Below are 11989 nucleotides of genomic sequence, written 5' to 3'. Positions count from 1 at the left end.
TCAAACTCATCGTTCTGGAAGATGTTGTGACGAGATGTCAGCAGAGGTGTCGGGTCTGGCTTCATCTGTCTGGGGGGTGGCAGAGAAATCAATTTAAAGGGGACTTGCCAGCTGATATCTACCTGTGTCCCCTGTTCCCCCATACCATGTTATAACCATCAAATTCTCCACTCCCCTTCAACGGCCACACCTGGGACACAATCTAAAAGCCTGCTCTCTCTAGCCTGCCTGGTATGCACCCACACCTCACGCAAAGCTCCCTCCCCCTTGGTCTTGCATGCCATTCATACAGATTTTCTTAAAAGTTCTTTCCCTCATTTAAAGCTCATAACAGCCCTATGAAATAGGTAGCCACAGGTCACTTGACCTCTTTGTGCCTCAGTGCCCTCATGTGTAAAATGGGCACAAAGAAGCTGAAGAACTTGTCCAAAGGCAGAGCTAACTTAATTCACTCATTTGGTAAACATCATTTGTTCATGGAAGAAACACCCATTCATGCACTCATTCCCGCTGCCCCATGGGCTTTCAGGGAACAGTGGGTCAAACTCAGACAGGGTAGGTATGAAAGAAGTGAAAAGTTCTGGCCATCCTCCCTCAGGAAACTATGGGAAGGTAGCAATGACAGGAGCAGGCCGGCAACTTCAGAGCTCTGAGGGCTCAGCAACCCCTCTGTCACATCTCGTGTCTAATTGGTCTTCCTGCAAGGTACAGCAGGGATGTCTCTGCCCTGCAGGGGGCATGTGAGAATCTCTTGGGGCCTAAGAGTTTTAAGATTCTCCAGAGAGGACATAGGCTTAAATGGTCAGGAATGGTCATCGCTCTGGGGAAGACAGAACAAGCTAAACTCTGGGACATGAAGGAAGGAAGAGTGGGAGGCAGAGGAGCTAAGAAGGGTCCCCGATGAGGGCCCACACAGCACCTCTGGTCAGGGCCGAGGCAGCCTGGCCGTCATGAGCCTCCTCCCACCTGTCTCTCCCACCTGTCTAGGTTGCGGTCCAGCTGGCTGAGGCCAGGGGCCAGCCGCTCCTCCAGGATGTTGTTGATCACCTGCTCTGGATCGTAGCTATAGTGCTCCAGGCAGGCTAGGATGAAGCCCTCACCAAGATCTGGCAGGAGGTCCTTCACTTGGGAGATGAGCGAGGCCAGCTCCACACCATACACGGCAGTGCCCAGGGCAGCAGCTGCCCCCATGCACTGTGGAGAGAGCCAGAGTGAAGGAGGGGAAGGCAAGGCCAGGTGGGTAATAGGTCAACAGGCCCTAAATAGCATTGGACTAGGAATCAGGGGACCTGGTTTGAGTTCTGGTTTCAAATGGTTCAAGGAGATAATGCACATGAAGTGCTGAGCGCAGTGCTGGCATAGACTAGGATCTCCATAAATAGCTGTGGCTTCTACTAACCAAGGTAGAGCTTTTTCAGCTCTAACGAGTTGATGGCTGACATTGGAGGGGAACAGCAACCACAAGACATGGACTGTGTGGTGATGTTCTCCTTTAATTATATGCTTATCCATAAGGGGGATTCAGTTTATAGACTGCTTGATGTGGCTTAATTTTATTAGGCTTTTCTTTTAAGGAAATTCTCAAATAAGAAATAATAATAATAATAAAAACCTGCCATGACTCAGATAAGAAGCCCAATGGGGAAGAGGGCGGGGAAGGGAAGAGGGGGCTGTCATTCTCCAAGGTTCTGCGACAGTGACAGGGCCTGGGCTCTAACAGGAAGAACAGCAGCGCCTGTTATGGAGCATCGAGGGCCAGGCAGGTTCAAAGTGCTCCATGCGGCGGCTCTGGGAACCCCAACCACCTCACAGAGACAGAATGGCGGCTAGCTCCATCTTATAGATGAGGTACTATGCTCGATATGAGTGACATGCCTAAGGCCATACAGCTTGTGAGTGGTGGGACCAGGATACATCCCTGAGCAGCCTGACCCCAGAGACTGTGTGGTCTTAATCCCTGTCATGCTGCCTCCTGACATGCAGGGAAGAGTCCAGGGCTCAGTGGCCAATCAGTACAGCCAGACTTGGTGAGTTCTGGAAAAGCCTGGAGAGAAAGCACTAGGTCAGAGGTTTCCAAACTCACTCGGCAGAGCCCTGCAGTCTCATGCAAGGCCTTCCAGGGAGGCCAAGAGGTGAGACCAGGCACTGGTCCCAACTGCAACCAACATAGCTCCACTGTGATCTGTTCAGAGGAGAATGCCAAGAAGGACTTCACATGGAAAAAGCTCCATTGCTTCATTTGATAGAGGGAAAACTGAGGCTTTGACAGCTTATGAGACTTGTTTCCTCCTCACTCCTGGCCCAGCATGCCCTCAGCTAAGGACTCTAAGGCAGCATAGGGCTGACCAGTTGCTCCAGGCTGTCTATTCTAAAACACACCTTTTTCCCTGAAAGTAGAATCAAAGAAGGGAGGGTTCCCGCTGCCCTAATCTCTCAGACAGGCCAGGAGGGGCTGAAGCAGGAGGAAAGCACCACTCCAGACACACACCTCCTCTTCCTCTGAGTTCTCTGGATGTGATGAAAGTCCACTGACTGGCTCCGCTGTTGCCACGACCCCATTAAAATCCTCAGCCACCGGTGGATCTTTAGCATCGGTGGCTTTCTGTCGGTCCACCCCTTCCCATGCACTCTCAATCGCCTGGAGAATGTAGGCAGTCCGCGTCTCATCTCTATGAGGATGTGTTAAGGGGTCTTTGTCTTGGGTGCCGCAACCCTGTCTCCTCAGCTCTGAAGTGGCATCATTTCTCAATTTCTCTCCAGGTTCTGATCATATGGCTTCTGCCAGGAGCTGTCTGGGCTGCATTCGGTGGCACCTGGGCTGCATGGGGAAACAGGCCACATGGGCCGTGAAACCCAGTACCTGCTACCCAGCAGAAAGCAGCAGCTCTGGGTAAAGGCAGGGCCAGGGGCTGGCTTCAGAGTGTCTTGGGACATGGTGTTTAAATGAGCCAGTAGCTCCTCCTCTGTACTGATCTCCAGGAAGAAGGCCTAGTGGGGCATTGCCCCTGGGCTTCCTGTCGAACCAGCTGAGGGCTTTCTGCAAAGGCTGGAAGCACACAGGGTGTCTCTAAGAAAGGACTGAGCAACTTACCCCTGCTGCCAAAATGGCCCATGAGCCTGCTCTTCCATGTCTCCTCTCCCTATCACCCTGCACACTGCCCAGCCAGACATGTGGGAGCTGCCCTGGACTCTCCCACTCTACTTCTAATTGAAACCCCTGTAAGCCATCCCTGGATGCCAGCAATGACATCCTCACCAGCCCCTGTGCCTCACAGAGGTCCCAGGTCAGTCTGTTCTCCTCCCTATGTCAGATAGAGCTTTTCCAAAGTCTAAAACTGACTCTGTCACCCCCTGCTTTACACCTTCCCGCGGCTCCCCAGTGCTTGCACGGCAGAGCCCAAACTTCTCAGTGAGGATCATCCCAGGACCATGCAGGTCCACTGGCACCCAGCTCATCTGCCACATCCTAACCCACTCCCGCTAGACCCCTTTCCTTCACCCCAACTCTGCGATCTACACAAGTCTGTGGGCTCCTCTGTCCTCCATCTGCTGGGAACACTTAGCTAGGGGTGTGGCCATCTCCTATTCCTTCTGCTGCTCTCAGTGTAGACTTTACTTCCATGTGACACCCCCACCCTGAGCTCTGCTAGGTTAGGTGCCTCCCCTGGTTTTCCCATGCTCTGAATGTCTCCCATATGACACTCTAGCTAACTGCCTGTTTACTTGTCTGTCTTCATCACACAGGCCCAGACACTCAGAAACACCTAGAGAAAGCAGGACTGTACCTCCCCTGTTTCAAGGACCAGAGCAGTCATCTCCTCCAGAAATAGCGGCTGGGGCCTTGGCGGGGGTCTAGGGAAAGCTAGCTGACCTGTGTGTTCTGGGGTAAACCTCCCTCTGCTCCTTTGGGTTCCAGTGGCCCATCTCTGACCTGGTGAGGCCAGGCCCCATTCCAGTGGCTGTGGTAGAAGGATACAAGGTTGACGACGCCTGCTGCAGCAAGCTGACATCATCGGCCACTGGGAAGAGCACATCATAGTCCCGGAGGAACCTGCCAGACAGAGACCAGATGGGAGGGACAGGGCTGGGGCCATAGGGGCACTGGTTTCCTATGAGCCACTCCCTGTGTCTGCTGCCCAACCACAAATTCCAGAAACTTAGACTGTAGTGATTACAGCAGCAGCTCTATTATGTAAGGTCTCGTGGGCACTGATGAGAGCACATGGGACTGTCCCACTGCTGGTCCCAGCTTAGCCACACTCACCTCTTCTCCTGTAGCAAGGAGCTGAAGATCTGAAGGAACTCTTCGATGAAGCCCTGAATGCTGTCACGGCTGGAATAGGACACCAGGGAAGATAAGCTTACTCAATGCAGATGATATGTAGCTCCTTTCCCAACCCACCCTGCCTGGCCCCTTGTGAGGCCTCTAGCCAGCTGGAGGAAAGACGCTTTTTTCTGGGTTTCCCATCTCTGCTCAGAAACCCAAGAACAGGGGAGAGGGGAGATAGAGTGAGGAAAATACCCCTGCTGGGCTTGGGGAGGGGGCTGTTCCACCTGGGGAGTGGCTCCCAAGGGCTTACTTGCTTTCTAGGACGGGGAGAAGGCAGATCTGATTCAAGAGGATGTGAAATATCTCCAGTAGCTTCTTCCTGGAATGGGAGAGCCTCTGCCACAGGTCACTTAGCAGTCTTTGAGAGCCAGAGGGGTAAAAAAAAGAAAGAAATTTGAGAGACAAAAAGGCGTGGAGGGAGCTTATTCCTAGCAGTTGCAGATTCTCCCGACCTCACCACCCCTATACACACCCAGGGCTGAGAAGGCTTCACAATTCACTGTTGACAGCAGCTGGGAAAGGCTATAGGCTCTGATAGGCCGGGTGGTTCCAGAGCCACCTCTGAGCTCAAACAGTGGGCCAGTTAACAAGAACTTGGCACAACAGCTGAGCAGGGAAAGGCCTAGATGCAGGGGCCAGTAGGCTGCTAGGCAGGGAGGCACCAGCTGAAGTTTTACTGTCCTTGGTCCCACCTTCTTGTCTCAGAGATGCCGATGCTAAAGCCCAGGAGGGCAGGGCCTGTGCTTAGGCCTCTCTCACCCACAACAACACTCAGAGTTTTGTCCCCGCCTCACTTGCTGTCTTCAAGTCTCCTCTTCTTAATTGCAGACTCCAGCTCAGGAATTGCTGTTTCATAAAAGGAAGCCAGTCTGTGGAGGCACACATGGGTTAAAGAAAGGCTGGATTAGTTCATAAATACCACATTTCATTTGAAAATCAAAGCAAACCCAAGGGAGCAGGAAAACTCATTTTTTGCTCTCAAGTTGTCATCACAATTTTTGCCTGGAACCACCCTGGCTCTTCTCCAAGCTCACCCCAGACTGTCCCACTGTGGCTGGTCCCATGAAGAGCCTCATAGAAAGTAACCTGGAGCTACGTTCCCCCATTCAGATGAGAAACCAAGGCCCAGATGGCCTCATTCTAGCAGAGCAACAAGAGGGCCACCCAGGACTCACTGAGGTTTGAGGAAAAAAACACAAGGTCACTCTTTTTCATGCTCAAAAATTGCCAGCAGCTGCCTACCTCCTATGATATCAAATGGTAGTTCCTCTAATACATCCACACCTGGCTCAGCATAGCCAACCTTGCTTCTCGCCCTAGCAACCTCACACCTAACCCCAATTCAAATTTAAACTTTCAATTCTGGCTACATGCTTTTTTTTTTTTTTTTTAATAAATTAAACTAACAAGATGCCACACAGTTCTAGATCATGCTCACACAAGCGAGAGAGAGTGATCCTTCAGTTCCTTCCCAGAACTAAATGCACAGCACTCAGGATATGTTGTTCTTACAACTTATATGCAGCTATCTCTCTTCGGTAGTGTAATTCTATCTATCTCTGAACATCTTAGCCTCTTAAAGCCCAAAATGTAGCCTATATGCTTAGGAGAGTGCTGAATCTGTAGCACGTAATCTGTAAACATTTGTCTGTCAATTAACTGGCTTCTGGCAACTTCTATCCTAGCATAGTGCCATATGAAGCAGAGGGTAACTAGGCCAAAAGAGGCAGGCCTTACTAGGCCCACAGCACGGCACATAGAAGACAGAGAAGGCAGGTTACACTGCCAGGATACATTGCTGGTGGGAGGGTAAGCTGGAATAACTTCTGTGGAGGGTGATTTGGCAAGATCTTTAAAAATTTAAAGTGTATATATCATCTGTTTTTGCAATGCTACTTCTAGGAATTTATTCCTCAGAAATACTTGCAAAGGTGCAAAATGATGTGTGTGCAGTTATTCTTTATAGCTTTTTTGTAAAAGCAAACAATCGAAAAAAATCCAGTCCCATACAATGGAATTCTACCCAGTCGTACCAATGACTGAAGGTGCTTTATGTATTGTTATATATTAAATTTAAAAGTAAAATGCAAATAGTACATAGAGTACTCATATGCCAGCACTAAATTTTTTAAAGAGGCAAGATGATATAATATGCAGTTTTGCTTATATATGCATATGTACATGCATGTTTATATGCATATCTCTGGAAAATTCCACAAAAGAACTAAGGACAATGGTTGTGTATGAGGAACAGAACTGGGGAAGGGGGAGAGGGAGATTTCACCATATATTTCATACTTTTAGAGTTTTGAACCATGTGAACATTATTCACTCAAAAAATTAAAGGACAGAGAGGGCTATATTCAGATATACTCAAGTATATACTGAAGAGGAAGGAAGAGAAGATTGTTATGAGAGGGATTAGCTAAAGAGCTGTTTGGTGACTGTAACCCCTTGCAGAAAGTTCTCTAGGACCGAGGTTGCAGCATTTGCTCAGTGGCAGGTTCCTGGCTTCCAGCAGTTTAAACAGGCTGGGCCAGCCCCAGGCAGTGTTTTCCTTTCTTCTTCCTCATCCTGAGATGAGTTGAGCCATTGCCCTGCCTCAAATGTCCCTTGCGGGAAAGCTGGCTCTTCTAAAAAGTACAGCCCTCCATCCTCTATCTCCAAAGACCCTTTCAAAAGCAATCTGTGCCTCATTTGAGAAGATGTTTTAACAAAATGAAAAAATGACTATGAAAAGTGAAAATAAGCATGGTATAAAAGTCTAAGAATAACATGATTTCTCATTGTGATTTTAATTTCCTACTTCTTGGGATTTTCCAAATTCCTACAAGCCATATTTACCATGAGAAAAGATACCCTTTAAAAAAAGAGAACAGCTACTATTCCACCCTAACCCTTTTTTTTTCTCTGAAAGCGTAGATCAACACTTTATTCTAACATTCTCTGGGAAGCTGATCAATCCTAACATCTGATTTTCACAAGCTAAGGAGACCCAAGCGGGGTCACAGCACCAGTTGCCATCTCTGACACACGTCAGCGCTAGACAAATGCTTTGTTGAAGGGGTGAGTAAGTGAACAGACTGATGGCTGGGTGGATAGACTTGGGCAGCTCCCAGACACTCCTTTGGACAGTGGGGAAAGACGCCTGGCAAGAGCAACAGACGGAGGCCCCTGAGAACAGGCCAGCCCTGCCGCTGCCAGGCAACATGCAGGTTACTGGCCCATGCCCTGCATCCCTTTCTCCCTGCACAAGAAACAGATGCTCATGGTGCTACGTGTGCAAAAGAGGGTCTCCCTCCCTGCCCCATATCCTCCTCTACCTCTTTCTTCATCCCAGAGGGATCTTTCCATGACTTCTTTATATAAAAACCTCTAGCGGCACCCTCCTGCCTACAGAATAAAGGCCCCAATCAATCCCTGCCAGCAAATTCAAGGTTCCACACAATCTGACTACTACTGACTTCTCCGGAGCCATCTCGTTACCTGCTCCTTTTTCTGCTGCCCTGGTCTCCCCACCTACTGCTGCATGTCACACTCCATTCCCTGGCTCCACCCAGGACACTCACTGGGCCTTCAAGAGCTTCATTCCACCAGCCTAGAACACTCTTCTTGCCACTGCAACCTTTCTCTGTCTGAAAAGTTCTATTTATTCTTCCGACCCTCATTCAAGGGTAATCATGAAACCTCTTATTTCACCAGAGTTTTGCCTTCCTCTTCCATGTTCCCAGAATGCTTTATAATACGGCCACAACAGCCCACCCCACATGTGTGCACGTCTGCCAGTTTCCTTCTGTGTGCTCTCTCCTGGACTAAATGCTGAAGTCTACAGACCACTTCTTGTCTATTACTCCCTGGCACCTGCCCAGGATAGGGGCTTTGAAATAAAATAGAACTGAATTGAAATTGCCCTATTCTTGGTTGTTGATTTTTTTATCTCCTCTATACTGTTCTTGGCCAAAAATGGGAATGCTTGTAAAATGCAGGCTCCACATAAGCAAGAGCCTTATCTGTTTTCTTCATGTTTGTGTCCCCACACTGGTGGAGGGCCTGGCATGTTTGGAGCATCCAGTGAATATTTGTTGAATAAAGATGTGAACTAGAACCTCTACTTCAACAGCCAGAACTACAGAGGTACCTGTAACAGAAGTCATGTTTCTGGAAGGTTTGGCAAGCCAAAGGGAAGATATCCAGAAAGGCCCAGAGTGTAGTGCAGGTATCACAAAGGTAGAGAACAATGTCCTTTAATTCCTGTTGCCAAAAGAAAACATTAAATTATTCTCCTCTGCCCCTCTTTTACTGTAGAGAGCCTGAGACAAAGTTGACAAAGCCAGGGGTCCCTAACAGGCAGATGCCTTGTGGGGGGTGAGGGAAGAGAACACTGGCTCTAGGAACACGATCTGGGCAAGTTACTCAACCTCCCTAAGCCTCAGGTCTTATTACCGTAGCTCCAATGAGTATACACCCAGTGATCTCTAGAGTCACTTCTAGCTCTAGAATAATATGGTTCTCTCTTCTAAGATGAAGGAAACCCAACCCTGAATCTAAAGACAACACTTGTAGTCCCGCACAGAAAGTGCATCCCAGTGAGGACAAGAATACCAAGCCCACACTTTTCTTACATTTTGAAGAGGGTATTCAGAACAGGGAGTGCTTTCTCATACATTTTCCTGATTCTCCTGACAACTCATGAATTCCAGCTCTTTGTTCTTTCCACTTATCCCTAGATGAAGCTCCCAGAGAAAAATAAAAGCCTGTTAAAATGCTCTAAATGTGATGGGACTAGCTGCTTACAAAGTTGGGGAAAGGGGCTGTGAGCAGGGGAAGAAGCTCCTGGGTCCTCTAACAGCCAGTAAGAGCCTGGGCTGAAGGGCAACCTCACCAGAAGAGGCATGTCGCTGGGGGTTGACCGGCCCCTCTCCTCGAGCTTCTGGGGTGTGGCACTGGCCCCGTCCCTTTGCAAACCACTGTGCTGGAGGATATTGCTGAAGACCTATGAAACACAAGAGATGACTCTCCCACATTCTGTCAAACCAGCAACTAGGACCCCTGTCCTGCAGCCAGGGATGGGTGATCTCAAAACTGCCTTGGACTCTGGAATCTATGCCAGTACTCTCAGGATGCCAGCTGAGATAATGACCGTCTCAGAAAGCAGGGTCAGAGTAAAAACTTTGTAAAATAGGGATGATGGGGTATTCTTCCTATAGCATTGTGGTTAGGATTAAAAAGACAAAAATGTATGTAATGCCCCCAGGATCCTACAGATGTTATGTGACTGGATAGGCTGGGCAAGTGTATAGTAATAAATATTTAAGATACACATTCAGCAATATAGAATATGTTTTTGGATCCCCTTTAGATGGCATTTATGGTAAATGAACAGTGAAGGTAAAACAGAGCCCATTGTAAAATCATGTAAGTCTTTAACTGATTGTGCCATCTTTAAGTATGTTAGTGTGTGACTATAGTCCTCCCTCCCTCAGTATCCTCTAGGGATTGGTTCCAGGATACCCTGCGGATACCCAAATCTGTGGATGTTCAAGTCTTTATGTAAAATGGTGTAATATTTGTATACAATTTATGCACGTCCTTCTATGTACTTTAAATCACCTCTAAATTACTTAGAATACCTGATACAATATAAATGCTATATAAATAGTGGTTAAACTGTATTGTTTAAAGAATAATGTCAAGAAAAAAAAAGTCTGTACTTGTTCAGTAGACCCAACCATCACAGGCCTAACTATATAGTATATATCAGCAACAATGTAACTTTATTTTTAAAATTTTTTATTTTTTTGCAAGGCAACCCTTGGTTGACCTCACAGATTGCAAGGACCTTGTCAGCTTACAATCCCTTATTTTTTATTTTTTACACCTACAGCACTTGCTTGGTCTTCCTAGGTGGTCTACCACCCAAGTACTAACCAGGTCCGACCCTACTTAGCTTCCTGAGATCAGATGGGATTGGGCTTGTTCAGGGTGGCATGGCCATAGACAGCAACAATGTAACTTTAAAAAAAATATTTTCATATTTTTGATTCACTGTTGGTTGAATCTGCAGATGCAGAACCCAGGAATATAGGGGGCCAACTGTATTTTAAAAGTTACCATAAACAGTAGGTATCTCTTGGTTTGGGGATTATGGGGGACATTAATTTCTTTTTGTATTTTCTAAATGTTTTACAGTAAATATTATTTTATAAAATGATTCTATAAAACTTCAAAGCCTTCATTCAAGAAACATAGCTCTCTGAGAGGGGTATTCTTAGAGGTTCATATGGCTGTCAGCAAACAACACAAAATGCAAGCCAAACTCTTTTTGTATGAGTACAGTACTGGACAGCCCTTAGATTTCAGTCCTGTTCAAGAGAAGAAAGAATGAATTTGAAGGGGTTTGGTGAGGGGCAGGATCCAGACAGACTGAAGATGAGGCTAGAGGGGGATGGGGGAGTAAACGTTTCTCTCAGGCTCAGGAAAGTCAAGAGACAACATCAGGTGGGGGGTGGTCTGCCTCCCAAGCTCACCCTCCCCTGGGCGGGGCTAAGAGCTGGTACCTGAAGGATGGTGGGCACGGTTTCATCCAGGTCATTGTAGTAACTTGGCTGCTGCATAAAGATGTTTCCTGAAAAGAGAAGAGAAGAAGGTAGGAATTGGGAAAAAAGGGTAGGGGTGGAAAGAACACATTACAAGTGATTGCCAGCGTATCCTGTGACCTTTCTCTCTTTTTCCTAAGCCATCTGAACTGGAGCAGCCCTGGCCCCAGGCCCTGCTGGCAGAGAGCTTTAGCCCAGCCTAGAAATTTCCTCGGGGACGGGGAGGGACTTTGCTCTTTAAAATTTAACCTTTTAAGCATCTCTGTCTAGTGAATTACATAAAAGACCTGCCCTGGTCAAACCAGCTTCCCCTGATATCCCCAAGGAGTGATCACACTTGGGCACTCTGCCTTGTATGACGGCACTGGCTTTGGACGTGAGAGTTAGTCATCCAGGGAAATTAGGAGATACGATGATCTCTTTGCTCAAGAAACACTGGATGCTGCAGTTCAGGATTCTCGCCAGGCCATGACTCCAACAGTGTGAGGGGCTCAGAGGAGAAGTTTCTTTTTTTTTTTCCCCCTCTGTTTTTTGATCTCTCACCCTCTGCTTTTGAATTTGCTAGCTGTACTATTCTCTCTCACTCAGAGATGAAAGGCCTGCGAGAAACCTAGAGATAGATTTAACACACATTCACAGTTGTTCCTATAAAATGAAGCTCCTCTCTGAGTGTTTACTATCCTCCAAGTACTGCTGCTGTGAGTGCGTAGGTTAGAGCATATGGTAACTGGAACAGAAACCAAATGTTCTGGCTGCCTAAATGGTGAAGGGAGGGAAGGAGAATCACGGCTAGCTGGCAGACGTGACAATGCAAAATGCCAATGCCCTTAAGAGGTCAGGGTTCTTCATCCCACTCTAATCCTAGTATCTAAGGCTGGCTGATTGTCAGGATGTTCTGAATTCTAGGTGTGCTCTGGCCTTGGGCAGGTCTGTTCTTGGTTTCCTTACTGAAAACCAGGAAACCTTCGCCCTATCCCAGAGGATTTGTAAATGAATGAGCTCAAAGGCCAGATGAGGCTAGATGAGTAAGCAAGTCACTAGGTAGCTGGACTTTCTTTACTTT

The 11989-nt window shown here is 47.6% G+C and overlaps 1 protein-coding gene across 1 annotated transcript in view; it reads right to left on the bottom strand.

Moving 5' to 3' along the window:
* The window catches only part of ASCC2 (activating signal cointegrator 1 complex subunit 2), a 40477-nt gene that overhangs the window by 12138 nt on the left and 16350 nt on the right, over positions 1 to 11989 (bottom strand). The window contains exons 6-15 of the mRNA XM_011373348.2: positions 10888 to 10955; positions 9213 to 9323; positions 8469 to 8581; positions 5125 to 5199; positions 4581 to 4688; positions 4265 to 4333; positions 3977 to 4051; positions 2489 to 2669; positions 980 to 1194; positions 1 to 69 (exon numbers count right to left, since the gene is read on the bottom strand). Of these exons, the coding sequence (XP_011371650.1) occupies positions 1 to 69; positions 980 to 1194; positions 2489 to 2669; positions 3977 to 4051; positions 4265 to 4333; positions 4581 to 4688; positions 5125 to 5199; positions 8469 to 8581; positions 9213 to 9323; positions 10888 to 10955 (1084 nt within the window). The remainder of the gene's footprint in view (positions 70 to 979; positions 1195 to 2488; positions 2670 to 3976; positions 4052 to 4264; positions 4334 to 4580; positions 4689 to 5124; positions 5200 to 8468; positions 8582 to 9212; positions 9324 to 10887; positions 10956 to 11989) is intronic.

The sequence above is a fragment of the Pteropus vampyrus genome, unplaced genomic scaffold (genome assembly GCF_000151845.1).
Source record: "Pteropus vampyrus isolate Shadow unplaced genomic scaffold, Pvam_2.0 Scaffold223, whole genome shotgun sequence".
Taxonomy (NCBI): domain Eukaryota; kingdom Metazoa; phylum Chordata; class Mammalia; order Chiroptera; family Pteropodidae; genus Pteropus; species Pteropus vampyrus.
The sequence above is the reverse complement of the archived record's forward strand: the minus strand, read 5'-3'. Positions and strand labels throughout refer to the sequence as shown.